Source organism: Nyctereutes procyonoides, unplaced genomic scaffold, assembly GCF_905146905.1.
Source record: "Nyctereutes procyonoides isolate TBG_1078 unplaced genomic scaffold, NYPRO_anot_genome, whole genome shotgun sequence".
Taxonomy (NCBI): Eukaryota; Metazoa; Chordata; class Mammalia; order Carnivora; family Canidae; genus Nyctereutes; species Nyctereutes procyonoides.
Genome location: NW_026575040.1, coordinates 11,816,715 through 11,838,637, shown reverse-complemented (window position 1 = coordinate 11,838,637; position 21,923 = coordinate 11,816,715). Strand labels below are relative to the sequence as shown.

Genomic DNA, 21,923 nt, shown 5'->3' with positions numbered 1-21,923 from the left:
TCTACATTTCACTTCATGGCTCCCAAAGTTTTTTTTTTTTTTTTTTTAAGATTTTTTAAAAATTTATTTATTCACAGAGATGCAGAGAGAGAGAGAGAGAGAGAGAGAGAGAGGCAGAGATACAGGCAGAGGGAGAAGCAGGCTCCATGCAGAGAGCCTGACATGGGACTCCATCCAGAGTCTCCAGGATCATGCCCTGGGCTGCAGACGGGGCTAAACTGCTGCACCACCAGGGCTGCCAGGGTCCCGAAGTATTTTAAAAGGTGCCACCTATACAGAACATTTTGGCCTTCCATGTCAGTCTTCCAGGCCTCATTAATAATTAGTCTTCAACTATAATTAACAAGAATAAGGACTGAATAGTGCTAAAAAGTTCATAATGAATACACTAGGTTACACCGTCTTACCACACTTCCATGCTTAAAAAAATTTTTTTTTTTTAAGTAGCAGGGGTAAGATGGAGGAAGAAAGAATGGGGCAGGAAGCATCTCAAGATTTTTTTTGGAGTATATTATATCTTAGATATGAAATTTTAAAAAGCTGGCAAGGTTACTGAAGTATATACTTTAACAAAATTAAAAACTTCCTTCTGTTAAACTCATGAAATACAACCAATTTCCTATGCCAGACAGGGATTATTCCATGCTGTCATGTGTGCAAACAATGCCTTCTTGTATTCTACAAACTTGGTATCAAATATCAGGGATGTTTGAGAATCACTGATAACAACCTAGAAGGGATTATTCCCAAGTTCAATACTACGTAGGCCCACAGAGCTAGTATTATCAACTCTGTGAAGCTCCGAGAAAAATCACAGGAACCATTCTAGAGGTCTACAACTGTCTACTCAGATCCTGTCCTATTCTTATTCGAAACGGTATAAAGTGCTTGTGCCCCTCCCCGCGCACCCTCCCCCAGAGAAGGATGACTTATTTAGGTAGGATTTCTCCAGAATCTCCTCCTACAAAGGAAGTGCCTCAGAACACAGGATTTATGCTGAAATACAAAATACTGAAGACTGCACAAAGAAAACTTTTATTACAGAATAGAGAATTAGAGCAGACCTGAGTGTCAGCAACTAAGTGCCAGAATGGGAGAAGGTAAGAAAAGGATTGTATTGCAGTTTTACACTTCCTTGTTTCAGTGTCCACCTTGGGGTAAAGGTCTCAGAAATGAGGAGAGACAGCCTCATTCTGCAGATGGCTCTATGCTGGAGGGTGACAGGGCAAGTATGCAATCTACACCAGAGTTCCTAAACAGCAGGTAGTAAGTTATGAAACTACATACAGGTCAGAGAAAGGCAAATTCTCTCTGAACACACTCATCTGTCCCTCTAACTAGCAAACTGTGAACCTTGCTGAAAACGAAGTAGTTCTCTGTCAAAGGAAGGGAATGGAAAATTAATCAACTTTTGTTTTTTCTCAAGCTACTAGCCTTTCAAAAGAATATATAAAGATATTCATTTTAGGAAGATCTCTGACCATCATGGCTATTTAGCAATCTGGCTTAATCTTTTCTTTGGAAAAGTTATAACAAGCTCAACAAGCACAGCACCACGTATACTTTTCTAAGGCTATACATTCCTTAAATCTAATCTCTTGGAGTCTAGACACAAACAAACAAATCTGAACCAGATTTTTTTTTTTTAAATAATCTCTAAATCCAACATGGAGCTCAAACCCCTAGGATCAATAGCTGTATGCTCTACCAACAAAGCTGTAAGCCAGCGGGGTGTCTCTCAACCTCTCTTTTACTGGGGGCACATCTTCAGAACTCAACATGATTTGACCCTTTTAAGTTTTATTTTTCATTTCTTGTGTGTACTGAATTAGTTTAAATATGGTTCTTCTAGAAGGATGAGGGACCAATTTTTCTAACATTGGATTCATATTTTCCTGCCTCGTCAAACTTGAGAATTTGTAAGTGAACAGTTCACCTAGTAAAAAAATTACAAAAAGTAAATTCTTCCCCTTAAACATATACTGTACATATAAAGATGAGTAAGTACCATTCAATATTATCATAGTAGGATGCACATCTGAGTTTAGTAGTTCTTGACGGCCACTGTGATTCTTTCCAACCTCAAAACAGATCTGTTCTCCCTAACCTTGTAAGTCAACTACCCCTTCTTTATATGCTGACAGAAAACCTACCTATCAAAATTGCTGAACCATGGTAGCATGTGTATAGCATTTACCTGAGTAAGGACTGTCACAGGCTTAGATTCAGCAAGAGCAGGAAGCTTACTGCTGCGTGAACATTCTAGTCGATGCAATATTCTATATTTAGCATGTTGAGCAAACACACGGAATAAAACCTTCCACAGTGCAATATACTGCACTCCAATAATAGATCTCTGGATAATGGCAAGACTTACTTCCTGATCGCACTTGCAAAGAAAAGCTTTGTCAGGTAGAAAGAGGCAGAACTATTTCTCACCCCCTTCCTGATGGATGGTAAAGCAGAATTCTTTAGAGAGGAACCACAGTCATGGCAAGATTTACCATCTTTGGATCTGGGAAAGGACAAATACCAAGGGGAAAATGACAGAAAAGACAAAAGTTCCCAATGAATTTGAAATCATAGTTCTGTAACTCAGTGATTGGGTGATATTTATGTTATTACTCTGCATCAACAGCCTGCTGTGTTTTTTTTTTTTTAATACCCTTCCCCTTTAGTAGACAACCTTGCCCTACTTTGGTGGCAGAATGGCTCTTTGTGGAAACAGAAAACAAATACGAAGAAAAGCTTACAATTTATTTTTCATGGAAGGTTAAGTAAAAATCTTTATTTTAAACAAACATCTGTCTTCATCTATGCTCTTCATTTGACAGATTCATTCATTCAAGCGATTACTTATCGAGTGTTTACTCTTCCAGACATTATTTTAGGTGTTAGGGAGATAACAGTGAATGAAACAATAAAAATCTCTACCCTTACTTGCCGGCTTACATCTGAGAAAGCTGAGCCCCACCCCAAAGGTTATATGTCCCATGGCCAAAGCACTGGGATAAGCTAAAACCAAGTCCTGAGCTCCTCTTCTTTTTCCTCCTACTCTAAGTATGGGACTAAACAGAGTCTGCCAATCCCCAGGATCACTCTCCTACCACAACTGAAGAGTAGATTTACCCAGAATAAGGAAGCTCTTCTGGCATTATCATCAACGTCAAATGCATGTTCGGACTTCCAAATATGTCACATTCATTCATTCATTATTATTTTGAGAGCCCTTCTCTGCCTGCTAGCCATCTTTTTTTTTTTTAAAGATTTTATGTATTTATTCATAAGACAGACACACACACACACACACACACACACACACACACACACACACACACACAGGCAGAGACACAGGCAGAGGGAGAAGCAGGCTCCATGCAGGGAGCCTGACGTGGGACTCGATCCTGGGACTCCAGGATCACGTCCTGGGTTGAAGGCGGCGCTAAACCGCTGAGCTACCTGGGCTGCCCTGCTAGCCATCTTCAGCTAGAATACACTCCTAGTATTTGAAACTCCAGATGCCTAAATTCAAATTTCAAGTAAGTCTCTCCTCCAACTTCCCTATTTCTAGGAATCATAACACCCTGCTTCCAAATTACTGGGGCTTCAAAATCTCAGCAACAGCTCTGACTCCTCCTTCTCCTTCAACCTTGACATACATGTGGGTTCCCAAGTCTGGTAGATCACACCCATATATCATTTCTCAGTTCTATTTCATTTTCGTGATCACAGCCCATGTAGGGTCCCTTTACCTCTGAAGGAGATGCACTATGTTCTTCTTAGTGTCTCCATACCGGCTGCCAGGCTGTTATCACCTTCTATGCCAAAAGACTTCTAGAGGAAAGCTTTGATCGTATCAGCCCTCTGTTCAAAAACCTTTAGTAACTATTCCCTACTGAAATTAAGTATCAACTTTCCATCCAGCCCAGCATTCAGGCACTTCATCAAATGGCTCCAAGGTATTTTCCTAGTTTTTCCTTTATTCATACCATATATTTTAGTAAAATAAACCAGATAACCTGTTGCTCATTATCCTTTTTGCTTGGAATGCCTTTCATTCCCACGTTACTCTTCCAAGAGCACTACAAAAGCAGCTTCTTTCATGAAACTGTTGTGCTCAGACTAGATGAAAGGTCTTCTTCCAACCTCTGATGATGATTTTTTTTTTTTTTTTGATGATGATAATTTGAAGCTTGGGATGTTTCTGTGTTCTGCCTTGTGTTATAGTTATCTGGCTACTTGGCAAATCTGCTTGTCAGTTGAGGACAAAGATTCCCTACTTATCTTGGTACCCCCTAGGGCATACTTGCACAGAGCAGGTCCTCAGCTAGACTTATTTAATGGAAATTGTTGACAAAAAGTTAGCTGCCCTGAAAGTGAGGTTAATACATGTCAACCTCTCAAAGAGAAACTTAACTTTTTTCTTTTGCTGATTTTAAAATTGAAAAGAATCAGTCTAAAAAAGAACATTCTGATTTCAATTCCTAGAGTCATGTAAGGGACCTATTTAACAGCAATTTTTCTTAGGAATAAAAAACAAAACCCCCAACACATAAGAAGACAACCCTAAAGATGGAACAAAAGTAGAGACCACAGCTCAAGACACAGTGTAAAGGTAGAAGAGACATCAGAAAAACATTTAGCCATAGGGCACAGTGCAGAAAGAATTCTACCCAGCAAGGATTCAGAATCCTGCTGGGAGGGAGGTATAAAATTTGCATTAATGTGGGGATTTTCAATCCCTTAGCAGCCATAGGATACTAAAAAAAAAAAAAAACAACCCTAAAAGAAAAAAAAAATCAGAATTTCAAGATTCAATTCTTCAAAAAGCAGATTATTGCTTTGCAGATAAGATTTCCTAATTACACAGACTGGTTTAATGACCCTTCACTTAAAAGTACACTGAAAATCACTACTTTTACTCAGACACTAGGTATGACTGACTTTTTCCACCTTGACAATCCAGGTTTTCAACATCTCTTCTTCCTCCTACTTTTTTTTCCCTCCTGCTTTTAAAATCTATTCAAAACAGCAACGTTGATTAAGAATTCACTGAGGCAGAAACGACAAGCGAAACCAAAGGAAATAAATACCTATTTTAGTTTGAAATATTCTGAAAACATGAGTGGGCAGATATGCTGACTTCACTGACTACGTAAATTATTTTTTTCTTTCCATATATTTTCCATTTAAATGTACCTTTCATCATAAGGAATATAACTTCATCACAGAATAGTTTGGAAAAATATTATCCACAATATTATCAGTTGCAACACTATTTCTGTTAATAAATTGGCATTATCTCCTCTCGCTGATTTTTTTCATTTTCCCTTCCCCTGAGGGGAAACAAGATGTATTTCTAATTTTGCACTCTGATTTCTTCATTCTACAAACCATAAATTTTCAGTTGCCACAAGTTTTCCAAATATTATTTTAAATGGCTACATAATATTCCACTGAATAAGTGCACTGTAACTCACTTTATTATAGCCCAGTTTATTCGATAAAAGATTTGAACGGGATCCATAACACTTCCTTTAGGATTAGATAGATGGATCGTTTCTATATCTGTTTCAAATCACATTGCAACAATTTTATGCATATAACTTAATCTAGATCTTGGGTTGTTTTATTATGATTGATTCAAAATACTAAGATTTTTCTATCAGAAAGAACAGTAACTTCATCCAATTACCTTCTGGAAAATTTGTAACAATTTGCAGAGTCCAGAGTAATGTATGAGAGTGGCAGTTTGTGCACTCAGCTATACTTTTAACAAGGGAGGGCAAAGGAGAACAACTGCGGAAGTCAACAGTACTCAGTTGTCAAATCAGAGGTCAGTCAAATCATAATTCTTAGCCAACTACTTTGATTAAAGCATATAACTATGGACCCAATTAGTGGTCCACATGATTTGCTAACCCCCACCTTTTTGCCTATCTACTCTCTCTTTTAGCTACTAAAACATAGATTTCCTTCCTTTATACTTTTTTTTCTTACCAAGCTATTTTGCTACAAGTATATACTTATGGTGAGTCTGTTATTTATATATACTTCACTTTACCTATATGTGTATGTATTTCTATGTGCTATGTGGTTTCATATGTACATCTGAGATAAATGTTTTTGCATTTTATTATAAAAATATCTGTGAATATTAAAAAGTGAGGTCAGGGGTGAGGACAAGCTAATTTGATAGGTGATAATGACTGTGTGTGTGTGTGTGTGTGTGTGTGTGTGTGCGCTCATGTGTATCTGTTTGTTATCCTTTGTTTATTTATCTACTAGGGTCCTCAGTTTTCTCTTAGCAATGTGCAGTTGACTTTTTTTTAAATATTTATTTATTTATTATTTATGATAGACATAGAGAGAGAGAGGCAGAGACACAGGAGGAGGGAGAAGCAGGCTCCATGCCAGGAGCCCGACGCGGGACTCGATCCCGGGACTCCAGGATCGCGCCTTGGGCCAAAGGCAGGCGCTAAACCACTGAACCACCCAGGGATCCCCTGTGCAGTTGACTCTTGAACAACATTGAGGTTAGGTGCATTGGCCACCATGAAGTCAAAAACCCCCATATAACTTTTGACTCCCCCCAAATTTTACTACTAATAGCCTATTGGTGACCAGAATCCTTACACAGTAATATAAACACTCAATAAACACATATTTTGTATGTTACATGTACTATATGCTGTACTTACAATAAGGCTAACATACTATATACTGTACTTAAAATAAAGCTAGAAAAAAATGTTACTAGGAAAATCATGAAAGAATACATTTACAGTATTGTACTGTATTTATTGAAAAAATCCACATATAAGTAGACCCACACCTCTCAAACCTGTGTTGTTCAAGGGTCAATTATATATGATATAAAGATGAAAGTCGTCATTTTACTTCCCAATCAGTGACCCCTTTCTTTAAATGTTGTCAGATTTGTTGATTTTTGTGTGTTTGCCTCTCCTGTCTTTAGGCTGAGGGAAGCCTCTCACATTGACCACTAGTTTTTCAAACTATGAACACTGAAGGACGGATGACATGGCCTTCTCTGGAGTGGCCTAAAGCAAAGCTGAGTCTTCACTACACCATCTCAGATATTGGCAAGTTCTAGAATTAACCTGGGAACAGGGGCAAAAGGGGGAAGAGAGGTGCCAGTTTATGCCCAGGTCAACTGAAGTCCAAATTACCCACTCTTCTTTTCTTATAAAAATTTTAAAATTATATTTATATTTTTATTTGTTTATTTATTTATTTGAGACACACACACAGAGAGGCAGAGACATAGGCAGAGGGAGAAGCAGGCTCCATACAGGGAGCCCTATGAGGGACTCGATCCCCAGTCTCCAGGATCACGCCCTGGGCCGAAGGCAAGCGCTGAACTGCTGAGCCACCCAGGCATCCCTTACCCACTCTTCATAACCAGCAAAAACAAACAAACAAAACAACAACAACAAAACCCTCAGCATTGGCAAGAGTGACACACTGGACTGCAGATGAGGCTCAAAATAGGCTACTCTGTTCATCCTGTATGTTCAGCAGGTCTTTCAAGGCTGTGGCAGACTTTTCTTTCAGCCAACAGCCCAAATTTGGACAAGCCCAAATTCTCTCGACTGGATACTTGATGTAGGTCACCCAGTCGCATCTCAGCAGCATTACAAAGCCCTGAGGGATGCTGGAGGGCCGCAACACACCACTGAGAGATGGCAAGTTCTTTGTCTTTAATTTCAATGTATACACTGAAGCAGAGAAGCTGAAGACTTTCAGTGTTTGTATTATCCACGAAGAGGAAGAACGTCTGAAATAACGAAGGCCCAGCACGTACCTGATTTCGGAGAGGCTGTTGTTGTGACGGCCGGTCCCTGTGGGTGTGGCTTTCTCGTGTTATTGCAGACGCACCAGAATCTACATGAACTGACCCTACTGGCGTAGGCTGGAAAGACAGAACAAAACATCAGATGGAAAATGGGCCAACTTAATGCCTCCACAAAGGAGAGCATCATTCTAATCGTAATAAAACACTAGTGATTATTATTTTCAGCCACCAAGGGCAGTTTCCACTTTTCTTGTCTTCTGTTTATCTGCAAAAGGGAGGCCGCCTGGTCTCAAGAGCTCACTGGAGAGTAGCTTACCTTGGAAAATAAGAAAAACATTCTACAGTGATGTGTTAGCATGCTCTTAGGCACTGTGGACCCCTGGACAAAAGAGCCAATTCAAAAGTTTCTTATGGGGCTGGGTTCTACTCTGTAGAAGTCAAGTACCTTATCAGCTTATGTAGCACCAGTTTCTGGATCATTCAAATGAAATTTCTTCTTAAGAATTGGCTTAAGTTCTGCTATCTTAGGACATACTGGTCATAATCTTAAAAACATATAAAGGAGTTGCTCTTATTTCCTAACTCTAGTAATTGCAACCTATGGCAATCACCCTGAAAAGGTTGGCAAATGTAAAGTCTACAATCAAAGGAATGTTTTTTCTACAGACTCAAGCAGAAAGTCTGGCAAGTCAAGTGGTGAGGTAGCACTGATTTAAAGCGAGGAGGTAAAACAGGATACTTACAATGGGCCTTCCAACCCAATCGTAGGCGTAGTCAAACGTGTAGCCTTTCCTTTCAAAGAGGTCTGTGAAGAGGGTCCGTAAATATTCATAGTCAGGCTTTTCAAAGAAGTCTAATCGCCTGACATATCGCAGGTAGGTTGCCATTTCTTCTGTAGAAAAGAGGTGAAAGGCCATGCTCATGAGTTGAATGCCTCCCATGGTGAGAAGCTCTGGGCCAAACCAGGAATATCTGGTGTTTTCTTTATGGCCCAAGTGAAAGTGATAAAACCTGTCTTGGTCTAAATGACAATAAAAGGAAATGTGGATTTTCTGGAGAGCACCCTTATCTAGAGATACCAAGTCATGGTCTCCACCTACTTCAGTGCTTCAGTCACACTGGCTGGACTGTCCTTCTAGCATCCTACCTGGAAAGTTTTCACAGAGAGCTTCAATGGGAGTGTTCCTTTTGGTGTCACCAATTTTTTGATATCTCTCTTTTAATGTATCAGCCTGTAGAATAGAGAGAGAAAGTTATTTGGAAAGAGGTACCAAGTATGGGAGGTCTAATACGTTTGGGGACGTGATGGTCGTTTAACTCAAACTCGCAAGATTTGCTATTCTCAGTCTTCTTTCTAATAAATGAGAAACCTAGTAGAGATGATGTACTTAACATCTGCTCTGTTCTGGAAAGTTTTCCTTCTAAGTATATTTAGTTCAGATAAACTCAATCAAATGTAATGAGACGAGTGGCTAGGATAACAAAGTAAAAATATCGTATGGCAGTATTTTCAAAAGGTTCAAAAGTGATTCAGCCTTCCCCCTCTTAGATCAGTTCTATGATAAGATAAAAAAAAAATACTGCTAATCCAAGCGGGGGCAGACAGATAGATAGCCCGACAGAATATTTACTGTGAAGCTGAACAGAAAAAAAGAATAAGCAGTAGAAAAACATGCCTTTCCACAGTGTGCTTCCAGAGGGAAAAGTGTTATCTATGAAAAAGGCATGGCTACCAGACAGGTTTGATATAGGTCAGTGGTTCAAAACAGCCAAGTCTGGTTTGCTCGGGATTATAGACAGAAGGCTCCTGGAGCTTGGACCAACATGGTCTCAAGGGATTCTCATGAGGCTCTCGCTAGCCTGCTGCACCCAGCTTTAAGGAATAGTGTTCTAAAGTAAGTTGGAGGAATTTTAGATCTACGACTGTCACTAAAATGATTTGTGGACCATGGGAAAGTTTTGAACAATTAATAATACACAGATGCATTGTTTGGCTATGTGATGAGCAAAGAGAGTGTGAAACTCTTATCTGACAGCTATTAATACCAATGAGAAGATATGACTAGGAGAAGACTAGGAGGTGTTAGGAGAGGAATTTAAGAGGAAAGAAATAAAATCTTCCTAAAGGGAAGGGGCAAAAGATTTACTTTTCAGGACAACAGACCAGAAAGCACAGCAAATGAATCATTCTGTCCTTCTGTAGGGAGAGAGGGAGGGGGTTAGGGGTGTAGAGGTACCCAAAACTATTGATTTAGTTTTTTTCCATACTAACACGTTGAAATAAATTACAACTCAAAAATATGTCTCACATTTAACTATCTAATGGGACTTAAAATGGCTGAGAGGCTCACCATTTCCTACTCTAACTAGCCAGAGGCATGAAGTAATTGCAGTGGTTATAATTATTATCAATAGTTACCTTGAACACAAATGCACTGTACCGATACCTAACTATGGAAGGCTATTTAAACTACATGCTTCATAAGGAATGGCTAATGTCTACATGGGCATTTACTGAATAAAACATGTGAAATATAATATTAAACCTTCATTTTTGTTTTAGTTCAGGTGGGCCCTTAGCCTACAGACTAAGAGGATGAACAAATATTTTCTAGTTCTCCTTAGAGGCACACCCAGCCCTGCTGGCCTTGCTGGTAAAATGTGTAGCAGCTGCTGTCATCAATTTGTTCCAGAAATTCCCTAGCACACTGGGAACACTCTTCCTGCTACATAATGGTAGTGGAGGAGGAAAGTGACACAGAGAAAAGCAGCACTGCCAAGGCTGGGAGGGAACAAGGGAAGAGATTATGGAAAACCCCAAAACAAGGAAGAAGGATTCAGAAGGGGAAGATCACAAATGTAGGTAAACCAGAGCTCCCAAAGCCCAGGGGAGCATTTACAATAGACTGATGTAACTAGTCCCTGCTTCTCATCTCTAGCCAACCCATCTTCCCGACTATGCTTCTTAGAGACATCGAGTCAGCAACCCTCCATTAACAACTGCATATTGAAACAAAGCCCTCTGCTGAACACTTTCAAGGATACCTTGAGTCCTTGCCAGGGTAGGCTGCCTCGAAGGAAATACATGAACATATGGCCTAGGGCTTCCAAATCATCCCGCCGGCTTTGCTCTAAAAGGGAAGACAGATCACACATTATGTTCGCAGTTATTAAAGCAGAAAGGGGTTCAAAACCGAGTAATCCCTTCAGAAACCCTTCTGCTCTGGAAAGGCTCTGCTTACTCATTCTTTGTGCAGCTAAACCAGGGATAGTATTTTAGATCAAAACCAAAAAACTTTATGTACTTCCTTTGCTGTCACTGGCAGGTAAATAGCAAGGGAAAAGAGCAAATCCTAAACTGAAACCAAATCCAAATCACTAAATGGTGAGTAACCACCCCTCAGTCATTGCTGTCACCTTCCTGAAAGTCAGGTAATTTAAAAGAAATTATATGAAGATATATTTTCACATATATGGACTACAGTTACCCTTTGGGTTACCATCACAGAAAGTGAGAAGCAGATTAAGTAGCTAAAAGTTTTAAACAGTCCATTCTGGGATCCCTAGGTGGCTCACCGGGGATCCCTGGGTGGCTCAGCGTTTTAGCACCTGCCTTTGGCCCAGGGTGTGATCCTGGAGTCCCAGGATCAAGTCCCACATCGGGCTCCCTGCATGGAGCCTGCTTCTCCCTCTGCCTGTGTCTCTGCCTCTCTCTCTTTTTCTGTGTCTCTCATGAATAAATAAAATCTTAAAAATAAAATAAAAATAAACAGTCCATTTTGGCTAGGCCTGCAGAGACACAAGCTGTAGAATGCCTAGCACACATGGCTAGTACTTTTAATTCATCATAAAAATTAACAAATAGGGATCCCTGGGTGGCGCAGCGGTTTGGCGCCTGCCTTTGGCCCAGGGCACGATCCTGGAGACCCGGGATCGAATCCCACGTCGGGCTCCCGGTGTATGGAGCCTGCTTTTCTCTCTGCCTCTCTCTCTCTCTCTCACTGTGTGCCTATCATAAATAAATAAAAATTTAAAAAAAAATTAACAAAATTTAGTTTGCCATAAACAAACATCAATGTAGAATCTCAGCTTCAATCCATCTGTACCATGTTCCATAGCCACCCTAAGAAAAATTTAAAATTTATTACGGGATGTGCCCTTTATGGGCACATAAAACAGGATCCCCACATTCTGGGGCCTTATCATGTAAAACCAGTTGTTAGATTTTTCTTTCTTTTAACTGGAAAGACTAAGATGGCAAAGAACTGAAGAATATTTAATAAAAAATGTCATTTCATCTCAGAAAACATCCACTACCATTATTGGCAGAATGAATGTAAGTAGTACATGCCCCTCTATTCCTTATTTGCCACTTATGGCTCATCTCAGACATCTTATGTGTTTATGTCTCCAAATGAAGTTTAGGGTTTTATCAAGAGAAATTAGAGAGACAAGACTAAGGGGCTACTCTACACTCAATCACGCTTTCTTTGTGTAGGAAGGAAAAATCGAAGAGGCAGGGAGGCAGGGAAAGCTACACAGCTCAAAATACAAAAGTACAATATGTTTAAGGACTGCCTCCAATTATGGGAAATGTGCATGAAAAAGAGTGAATAGAACTCTACAGGGCAGAGGAGGAAAGAAAAGGCAACTTTCTAAATTGCAGTTTGAAAACGGTTTTTGGCAAGGTGGTCAAGTATTGGGAAAAGGGAGGCACCCTGACTAGAGAAATAACAAAAATGAGTGGATGCACATCAATTGAAATGGTCTTAAAAAGAATGAAATAAAACAGCAAGACCAACAGAAGCTTTTGTCTACACACTTGCCTGAGATTTGCAACAAATTTTATATATAATTGAAAACAAAAAGCCATTAAATGAAAAGAGTTTGTTAGCAGAACCTAAAGACACACAAATAAAAAAGAAAGTATAAGCAGGGTGAGTTGAGGCCTCCTACGAAGCAGGGCAGATAGAGAACCCACACCCTGCAGTTTCTCACACTGTATCACACCTACTCATTGCCTTTCCATTTTTATATCCACTTCCTGTAACAAGAGGCCCCCTTGATAATAAAAATTCACTGGACAAATGGTTGCACTTTTGTCAGTTGAGCACTAGAGGGCAAAACTCTCCACATTTTCAATGCCGATCAGCATTTGAGAAAAAAGCCCAACTTCTCTCCATAGTAAAGCCCATTATAAAATGTGTTTTTTTTTTTTCTTTTAAATTAAAACCATCCACACCTAAACCCCCTGGAATAACTAATAAAATAGTTTTCCAAATACTGAGCACTATGAAAAATAGCTGTGGAAATTATAATCATAGGAAGATCAATGGCTCCTGAGTCAGGTTATCTAGCTCCTGGCCGATTCTTTCCATTAATTGATCCATGTGAAATTAAGCATAGCCAAGTCATGTACTTTGGGCTGCAATCCGCTCATCTGAAATAAAGTGGTTGATTTAGATAATCTGAAAAGTAATTTTCCAGTTCTAAAATTCTAAAGTAATTAATCTATGATAATTTGAGCCACTGATAATTAATCTATAATTTAAGCCTTCTACCCCTCAATAAAAAGGTGAAGAGTCATGCTTTATTTCCATACTTCTTTGAAAACATCACATTCATGTAATTCAGTATTTCCACATGCCCTCATTTTTTTCATGAAGATTTTTTTATTTTGTTTTTATTTATTTTTTTTTTTTTAGAAGAAAGGTTTTAATATGAGTGGGACCAGTAGCACCTAGAATTCTTCACACCATAAAAGCCTGGTTTCAGCCATTCAAAAAGATGCTTGGTTTACATATGTCACATCCCTGATTCTAGGTCAAATATACTTTGCTGGAAGAAAGGGGCTAGGTGCCCCATTGTTCTCATCCTAACCTCAACTGTTAGAGAATACAAAATAGGCTACCTTAATCAGCTAGAAGGTAGCTAATCTAATGCAGTCATGTCAAGTTTGGGAGGCTGCTTCCCTTATTCTCCCTCACAAAATTAACAGGCAATTCACTCCAAGGCACTTGAAGATACACTTCTTTTTATTTTTTAAAAGATTTTACTTATTTATGCATGAGAGACATATAGAGAGAGAGGCAGAGACACAGGCAGAGGGAGAAGCAGGCTCCATGCAGGGAGCCGGATGTGGGACTCGATCCCCGGTCTCCAGGATCCCACCTGGGCTGAAGGTGGCACTAAACCTCTGAGTCACCGGGGGCTGTCCACACTTCTCTTCTTCATTACAACATAGAGAATACTACATATTTAAAAACCGGTATGATTGGAATTCTTATGGAAACCTCTCTGCTTTGAGACCCTGACCAGAGTTTAAAGGGCATGTGAAAACCATCAATATGTATTCTCTGTAATATGGAGAGGACAAAATACAGTGACAGGTTTAATGTGACCTGGAAAACTCTGGAACTCAGGAAGTTTAAGCCTGGAGATAAACTCAAAAGTTCCAACAGCAACAGCTACACCAAGAGAAAGAACCCAGTCTGATGACCATGTGTACTTGAAACATATTTTATCAAATAAATATATAGCGACCATTTTGAGTCTTTGCTACTATGATGCACTATGCTAAACACTTTACATGCATTATCAGAATCCTATAGTATAAGGTACTATTATCAAACTCATTTCATAGATGAGATAACTGAGGCTAAGAGAAGAAGGTTACTGGACCAAAATCACATAGCTTTAAGTGCAGGAGCCACGATTTGCATCCCTTCTTCATAACCATTACCTTGTACCTTGTACAAATATAACACAGATACCCATCCCTTGTCTCTTCTTGCCTTTCCTGACAAGAATTATAAAATCAGAACACAAATTGCTGTACCTAGGAAGCAGGCATTAGAACAACTTCTACAGTCTGTCAGTTAAACCAAAAAATCATGCCTTTACTATTTACGACAGTCTGTCTCTTAGTAAAAAGGAAGGAAAAGGGAATACTGAACACTATGCAAGAGATCTGTGTTACATATACTACCCATTTAACCCACAAAACACATCCTTATGAAATACTACTTTCATTTTACAGATAAGTTTCAGGAAGATTAAGCAACTTCTCCAAAATGACACAGATAGTAAGTGGCAGAGGACCTTCTGGTCTAATCTTAAAATATTACATTTAGTTAAGTGAGGATTTCCATATGGTTACCAAAAAAATCCTGACAGCCTTCATGATTTCAATTCAAGTTATAACACTTTGTAATATAATTTTCACTCTTTACTAACACTAGAATCCTCATCTGAATACCTAGGCAGTTTACTCAATAAGGCAACCTTGCAGCCATTTAAAACACTTATTAGTGCACAAAAATTCATTAATATCTTAACACCCAATATAATTAGCTATGTCTAGGAGTATGGAACTTGAAAATATTATTCTGCTTACATGTCTACTTTACTCTCAAGAGTGGTGATTTTCAAACATTTTAAAAAAATCACTGTGGAACCTTTTCTACTATAGAATCTTCCAAGGAAGGCCAATATATAAAGTAGATAAAAAGGGAAGTTTTTCTGGAGAAGCTAGTGAGGGGCCGGGGGTCTTGTCTATTTGGCCTTCCTTAGGCTTCTCTTTAAATATTCTCCTCTGGACTAGTTCCTCTAACAAGTAAGCCTTCCTGCCTTGATTAGAGCTTTTAGCAAAGATTTGTATAAATTGCCTATCTTGAAAAAAAGGCAAGACTCATATATTTTCAGTGAATAAGACATAGGCTTTTTCTCAAAGCCATTATTCCTGGAATTATGCACAGTGACCAGAAGCAGAGTCCATGTTTTAGGGACACACTCTTCCCCAATACAGATACCAACCAGCACAATGTCCTTTCAGAACTGTCATATATAGAGTCATTCATCTGTAAACACCAAATTTATCACTAGACTTACTAAAATGCTATCATCTTAATACAAGAATTCAAGTACTCACAATACTGAGAAACTAGGTTGTCAACAAGATACTTAGGAAAGTCACTAATTTACCACTTTAGTGTAAAAAGCACTTGCCTTGTGAAGCAATAAGAATCACAAGCCGTAATGCACAATGAGGACAAAAGTAGCATTGGAATAAAAGGTTATCTTAGGGACCCGCCCTTTTCATGAAGCAGAAAATAAACACACCTTTGCCAAGATGTGTGTTGATAGACATATATCTTGCAGTTCCAGTTAAACTTTTGTGCTCCCTATAAGGTATGTGTTTTTTGGTTTCAGGGTCAATGTATTCCTTGGCCAGTCCAAAATCTATAATGTGTATAACATGCTCTTTCTTATTGCCTTGTCGGCCAATCAGGAAGTTCTCTGGCTTCACATCTCGGTAAATGAGATTCTTTGAATGCACATATTCCATTCGAGAAAGCTAAAAGAGAAAAAACATCAATGAAAATACTCTAAAGAAGTTTATTGAAAAAAAAAACCATCAAAATGTGTTTTCTTTTATCAGTCCAAGGTTTTAACACTGAAATAAAAATAAAACTCATTTCTTCTTCACCACCCAGTCACTTCATGCTTATAAACCAGTAAGTATTCTCTGATACAAAGATATACATAATATCCAGATAAATGAAAACAGGACAGCACTGTTCAGCTAAAATATATAGTTTTACCTCATAATGTTACAATTTATAAATGATGAATGGAATTAGGTGTTTTTAGGGTACTTTAGAAAATACGCGTTTGAGAGGCAATAGTATGCCCAGCTAGGACTAGTGTTAGTGGCCTCTGGAGACAGGTGACACTGCCACATGCACCTCCTGCCCACACCTTCCTATCCTCAGTCAGACAGGACTCCCCAGCCTAGTTCTCTCTTTTGCAAAAATATGGGAAGTGAGGTCCAGAGAAGTTAGTACTGGACCGATTTCATAAAGCTAATTAGCAGCAGAGGTAGAAGTGTAGTTTTTATGTGAAAATAAACCGAGCCCCAAATGATAATCATAAAATTGTTTCAGGGGCATCCGGGTGGCCAACTGGTAAGTGGCCAACTCTTGATTTCTGCTCAGGTCATGATCTCAGGGTCCTGGGATTGAGCCCCACGTTGGGCTCTGTGCAGTGGGGAGTCTGCTCGGGGATTCTCTATCTCCCTCTCCTTCTGTCCCTCCTCCCGCTCACATGCACATGTGCGCTCTAAAATAAATAAATCTTTTAAAAAGTTATTTCACATTTCATTAGGTTTTATTTCCATCTATGATACTTTTCTACTTAGCACAGAAAGGGAAGCTCAGGCATCTGAATTTGGGACTCAAAAGTCAAGGTCAAGGTCAACTTTCTAACATTTCCAATCTTTCACTGTAAAGTGCGTGAGACCATCATCATTTCAGACCAATAAAGATGCATTTGCATCTTCCTCTAAGGGGCTGACAAAATACTCAAAGGAACTGCCTTAACTGCTTTTGAACTGGCACTGGTGTGTAATCTGGTTGGAGTTAAGAGAGCTGTCTCTTCAGCTCTACCAGTCTCTGTGAGAAATGGAGGCCAGAGAACTAACACATGCTCTTGGTCATACAGCTTGGGAATCTGATTGTTAGGGCAGTGGGTTACATCACCAATCCTTTCTTGGATGCAAGGGTGAGGGGAGAGTACAGTACCTTACAGCCATGTGTTTAAAACCTATAAATAAAACATCAAGGAAATTACTTGCATTTGTACAATTTCACCTAATCATCCTCTTTCTTCTCAATCTAAATTATATGCTTCCACTTCAGTTAAGGGCAGGGTGTTGCTCCAAGGTGCAAATTCTTAAAATAGAGCACACAAAAGATACACCGTGACTTCTCTAGGTTAACCCCTTTTGCCCGGCCTCCTTTCGAGAATGTCATCAATCCTCTGAGCATGCATTCACCAGGTGTCACTACAACTGAGAAAGCACTAAAAGGGGCACAAGGATGTAGCTGGGGAACCCATCTGTCTTTCTGCAGAATAGCAATGCCCACTTACCAACTGCACGTTATCCTTGTGCAGGGGCCATGCTAGTCTCTGTACCGTTTCAATTTTAGTATATGTGCTGCTGAAGTGAGCACCCCACTTACCAATTGGATGGCTATCATCAACACCGTCTTCAAAGTAAAAGTTCGGTCACAGAGGTCAAACAAATCCTCCAGGCTCGGGCCGAGGAGCTCCAGCACCATGGCATTGTATTTCCCACATGGTCCAAAGTAATACACCTGTGGCAGACCTTCACCTGCAAGCAGGGAAGAGATGGGGTACAGAGTGGGGACACAAAACCCAAAATATGAGGTCGCTCCATCAGCACTGAGTAGACAGACAGAAAGTGCAATTTGTGAGATGTCCATTTTCTTTCACAGTCCTCCTGGAGAACCAGAACTGAGCACAGCAGCTTCAAAGGGAACTAATAATGGGCAGGAAAGGCGAGCCGCTGCACAATGGCCTCAAATAAGCAGCTATTTTATACCAGAGTAACAAAGGTATTTCCACTGCTGTATAAGACAGAGAATGGTTCCTGATCCATTACTGGATCAGAGCATAAACTATTCTCCCCCAAGGAGGCCTGAAAGTGCACAGTTATAAAAGGTTCAAAAGACAGCTCACTGTGCTCAAAGGCCAGCCCAACCGGCCCTGTGGCATTAGCTGTGGTTTCCTCTGTGCTCCCTATGCTTACTGCCAACGGCACACGTAGCTGTTTGCAGCTGGCGCCCCAAGGAGAACTTGGACTGAGGGTTGAGGTCACAGAGGGTGCAGCCTGACCCTCTTCTCACAGGCAGTCTCTGTACTTTCCTGTTTTCTATCAGCTGGGGCAAAGTCAACACACAGGGTTTGGTTACTGGTAAGTAATTCTGAAAGGAAGGGGTGTGTGTGGTGGGGGAGACAAGGCTGGGCTTTCCCCAGATTTGAAATTCATAGCTCTGAAGTGCCAAAATCTAGACTTTCTCACCTAAGTGGCAACTTGCGAATGAATTTCCTTTTTAAAGTGTATTGTAAATATGAAGCATTCAGCAAATATGTGTTAAATGGCACCATGTGAACAGTAGATACGAACAAGACTACAGAACATTTTAAAAATCTGTTCTCGAGCAGAAGCACTTCCATCTTACACATTTATGTATACCGTGGTGTGCAGTTGCTTCTGCCTACAAGTTTTTTAGACAACATTCTCTCCATCTCTCTCTTAATATGTACAGCAGGATATAAGCAGAGGTGATTCTCTCTGCTATAATCTGAAGGCTTGGGTCTCTGCCTCTCCCTCCCCAAATTCCTATGTTGAAAACCTAATGCCCAATGTGATGGTTTTAAGAAGTGAGGCCTAGGGGTGACTGAGTGGCTTAGTGGTTGATTGTCTGCCTTTTGCTCAGGTTGGGATCCCAGGGTCCTGGAATGGAGTCCCGCAGCAGGCTCCCCGCGGGGAGCCTATGTCTCTGCCTCTCTCATGAATAAATACATAAAATCTTAAAAAAAAAAAAGAGGTAGGCCTTTGGGGAGTAATTAGATCATGAGGGTTCTAAGAACCCTCGGGACTAAGATTTGTGCCCTTATAAAAGAAACCCTAGAGTGCTCCCTAGCCCCTTCCACCACGTGAGGACACAGCAAAAAGGCAGAAGAGGGTCTCTGCCAGAACCTGACTGTGATCAACACCTGATCTTGGACTGTGAGAAAGACATTTCTGACTTTATAGAGCCACCCAGTCTATGATATTTTGTTACAGCAGCCCAAAGAGACTTAGACAATATCTGAGACTTAAACCTCTAGCCCAGCATCCCCATCCTTATCCCCAGGAGAAATCTGGTCTATCTGGAGTTGGTGCACGTCGTTGCTATGCCATGTATTTCATGCCTCTCTCTTGTGCTGCTGGCATCTCTCTTGTTCCATCTAGGTATGAAGCAACTTCAGTGTTTTGATATGTTCAACCCTAGCTCATACTATCGAATGTAGTATACTCTGCTCCTGCCAGCTACATAAATATCCACTGAATTGTCCTTGTGGTTGTTTCGATTCTCCCTATCTCTAAAAGGAAACAAGATTCAATTTGAAGTGTCTTTTTCTCCCCTGTTGTTCTGAATTCATTTTTCAGTTTGTTTAAAGTACACAAAACCTAACACCTGTTCCCAATGAGTCCTGCTAAAAAACCAAAGCAGAACACCATCGTAGAGAGTCACTACTTTTATTAATCAGACATTTGGGAGATGCTAGTTTGGGGACCTTTCAAATTTATATCCTAAATAATAGTTTTTGATGTCACTAAAATTTGATTTTCCTAAATATTACATTCTTCAAAACAACTTTGTGGCAGATCTGTTAGTTGCCTGCCCAGTGTCCATTCTCTCCTCCTCTCCTTACTTAGTAAGAAAACTTCTAATCACTGGAATAGCAACCTTCCCAGTTATAACTTTCCAGCCTCCCTTGATAACAGGAATGACCAGTGAGGTAGAAGCAAAAATTGCTGGATAAGTGGTTCTAGAAAAGCTCTTTCATGGTAGCTGACACAATTTGGAGGTATGCTCTCCTTTGATGATGGCTCAAGCTCCAGCAGCCATTTAGAACCACCAGACACTTTGAGGATATCAGATAGTGCCAAGAATGAATGGAACAAAAAAGAAAAAAGTGAGTCCCTGTTGATGGTGAAGTAATCAGTAGTGTTGAACTTCCCTTCCCACTGGACTTTTTAATCTAAAAAAAAAAATCAATTTCTACCTTGACTGAACTGTTATTTGGATCTTTTTTCATAGCCAAATCTAATCCTAATTAATAAACATATTATTCTTTTAATTGGTTAAATTGCTAATCTGGGCCCAATATCCTCCTTCTGAAGTACAAGCTAGAAGTCAGGCCTGCTTAGAAATATAATACTGACATAACTTCCTAGACTTGCTGACAATACTTAAGGATCAGTTTAAATGAGACAAATGATCATTTGTTCTTGACAATCTTTGTCTTGTTTCTGACAAATATAGGCATCTCTTGTCAGAAATTTCCATGTTTACTAAAAAGTCACAAAAGCATTTGGGGTAATGTCTATAATTTCTAACTATGAGTTCTATCACTCATAACTCCGCCCTAGTACCTTCAAAGATGTGAGGTGTTCCTGCTGGTTGCATTTCTGCTCCTTGTATTAAGTACCCTGACACTTCACAATACTCTGACAGGCTTCAGATGCTCAGGACAACTTCTAGATTCCTGAGTAGCTTGCAGCTTTTCTCAAAGATGGACTAGGTTTAAGATACTATTGTAGGAAGGGCTCAAGTCAGTCTTTGATCTAGTATTTGGTTCTGCTACCAACCCTGAAAATTCTTTCATGTCTCTCTGCTTTTCATGTATAAAAAGGAGGGGTTTAGACTGGTTTCCTTTTATTTTTTTTTAAGATTTTATTTATTTATTCATGAGAGACACAGAGAGAGAGAGAGAGAGGCAGAGACACAGGCAGAGGGAGAAGCAGGCTCCATGCAGGGAGCCCTAAGTCGGACTCGTTCCTGGGTCTCCAGGATCACGTGCTAGGCTGTAGGCGGCGCTAAACCACTGAGCCACCGGGGCTGCCCTGGTTTCCTTTTAAAACCAAAATCCTGACAATAGCTAGGATTTCCTTCTAGCTATCTTCTAGGTTCCTCTTTGTAAAGCCATAGAACCCCTATGAATGAAGTATGCCTCCATCTTATACAGAATATGTGTGGGTCAAATTAGAATGTAAGCTGGTAGTAGTAGTCAACTGGAAATGTGTCTCTTGAAAATACCTCTAAAACTTTAAAAAACAGATGCAGTGACTTCACTTCAAAACTACTAAACCCGAACTTATGGTAGTGGATGTAAGCATGATTCCACAAGTCATTTTGAAGTGTGACCTTAGCTGGAAAACTCTGTATCTAGAAGGTAGAAATAAAGGGCACTGCAGTGTTTTATGACCAATACATATATTATTATGAGGACTCAGAAAACAGATCAGTTTCTTTCAAGTTCTTTCACATCAGAATATCCAGACTTAATATATTTTAACAAGAATCATTTTAAGGCTATTTAAAAGACTTGTCTGTTTAGTTTCTTAGGTATTGACAGAAAACGTGCCAAATATAAAAGTCTCTTTGGGAGATGGAGCCATAATTTATTAGAATTATCTGTACACGAAGATGCCCACGCAAGTTCCATTCTGTGCCTAGTTTTTCACATGACT

At 39.7% G+C, this 21,923-nt stretch overlaps 1 protein-coding gene and 1 non-coding gene across 9 annotated transcripts in view; both read right to left on the bottom strand.

Annotated features, from left to right (window-relative positions):
* CSNK1G1 (casein kinase 1 gamma 1) overlaps positions 1-21,923 on the bottom strand; it is a 170,499-nt gene that overhangs the window by 28,470 nt on the left and 120,106 nt on the right. For 6 of the 8 annotated variants that reach the window (XR_008663732.1, XM_055319827.1, XM_055319826.1 and 3 more), the window contains 6 exons: positions 17,839-17,990; positions 15,938-16,172; positions 10,862-10,947; positions 8,964-9,048; positions 8,560-8,708; positions 7,826-7,933 (listed from right to left, as the gene is read on the bottom strand). Coding sequence is in view for 7 of the 8 variants with exons in the window: in XM_055319827.1 (XP_055175802.1) it covers positions 7,826-7,933; positions 8,560-8,708; positions 8,964-9,048; positions 10,862-10,947; positions 15,938-16,172; positions 17,839-17,990 (815 nt within the window). In the remaining variant the exon portion in view is untranslated. The remainder of the gene's footprint in view (positions 1-7,825; positions 7,934-8,559; positions 8,709-8,963; positions 9,049-10,861; positions 10,948-15,937; positions 16,173-17,838; positions 17,991-21,923) is intronic. The other 2 variants (XM_055319831.1, XM_055319833.1) reach the window with 1 other exon arrangement.
* On the bottom strand, positions 17,725-17,829 carry LOC129506509 (U6 spliceosomal RNA). Its single transcript, XR_008663831.1, has one exon. It is a non-coding gene; the product is annotated as a U6 spliceosomal RNA (small nuclear RNA).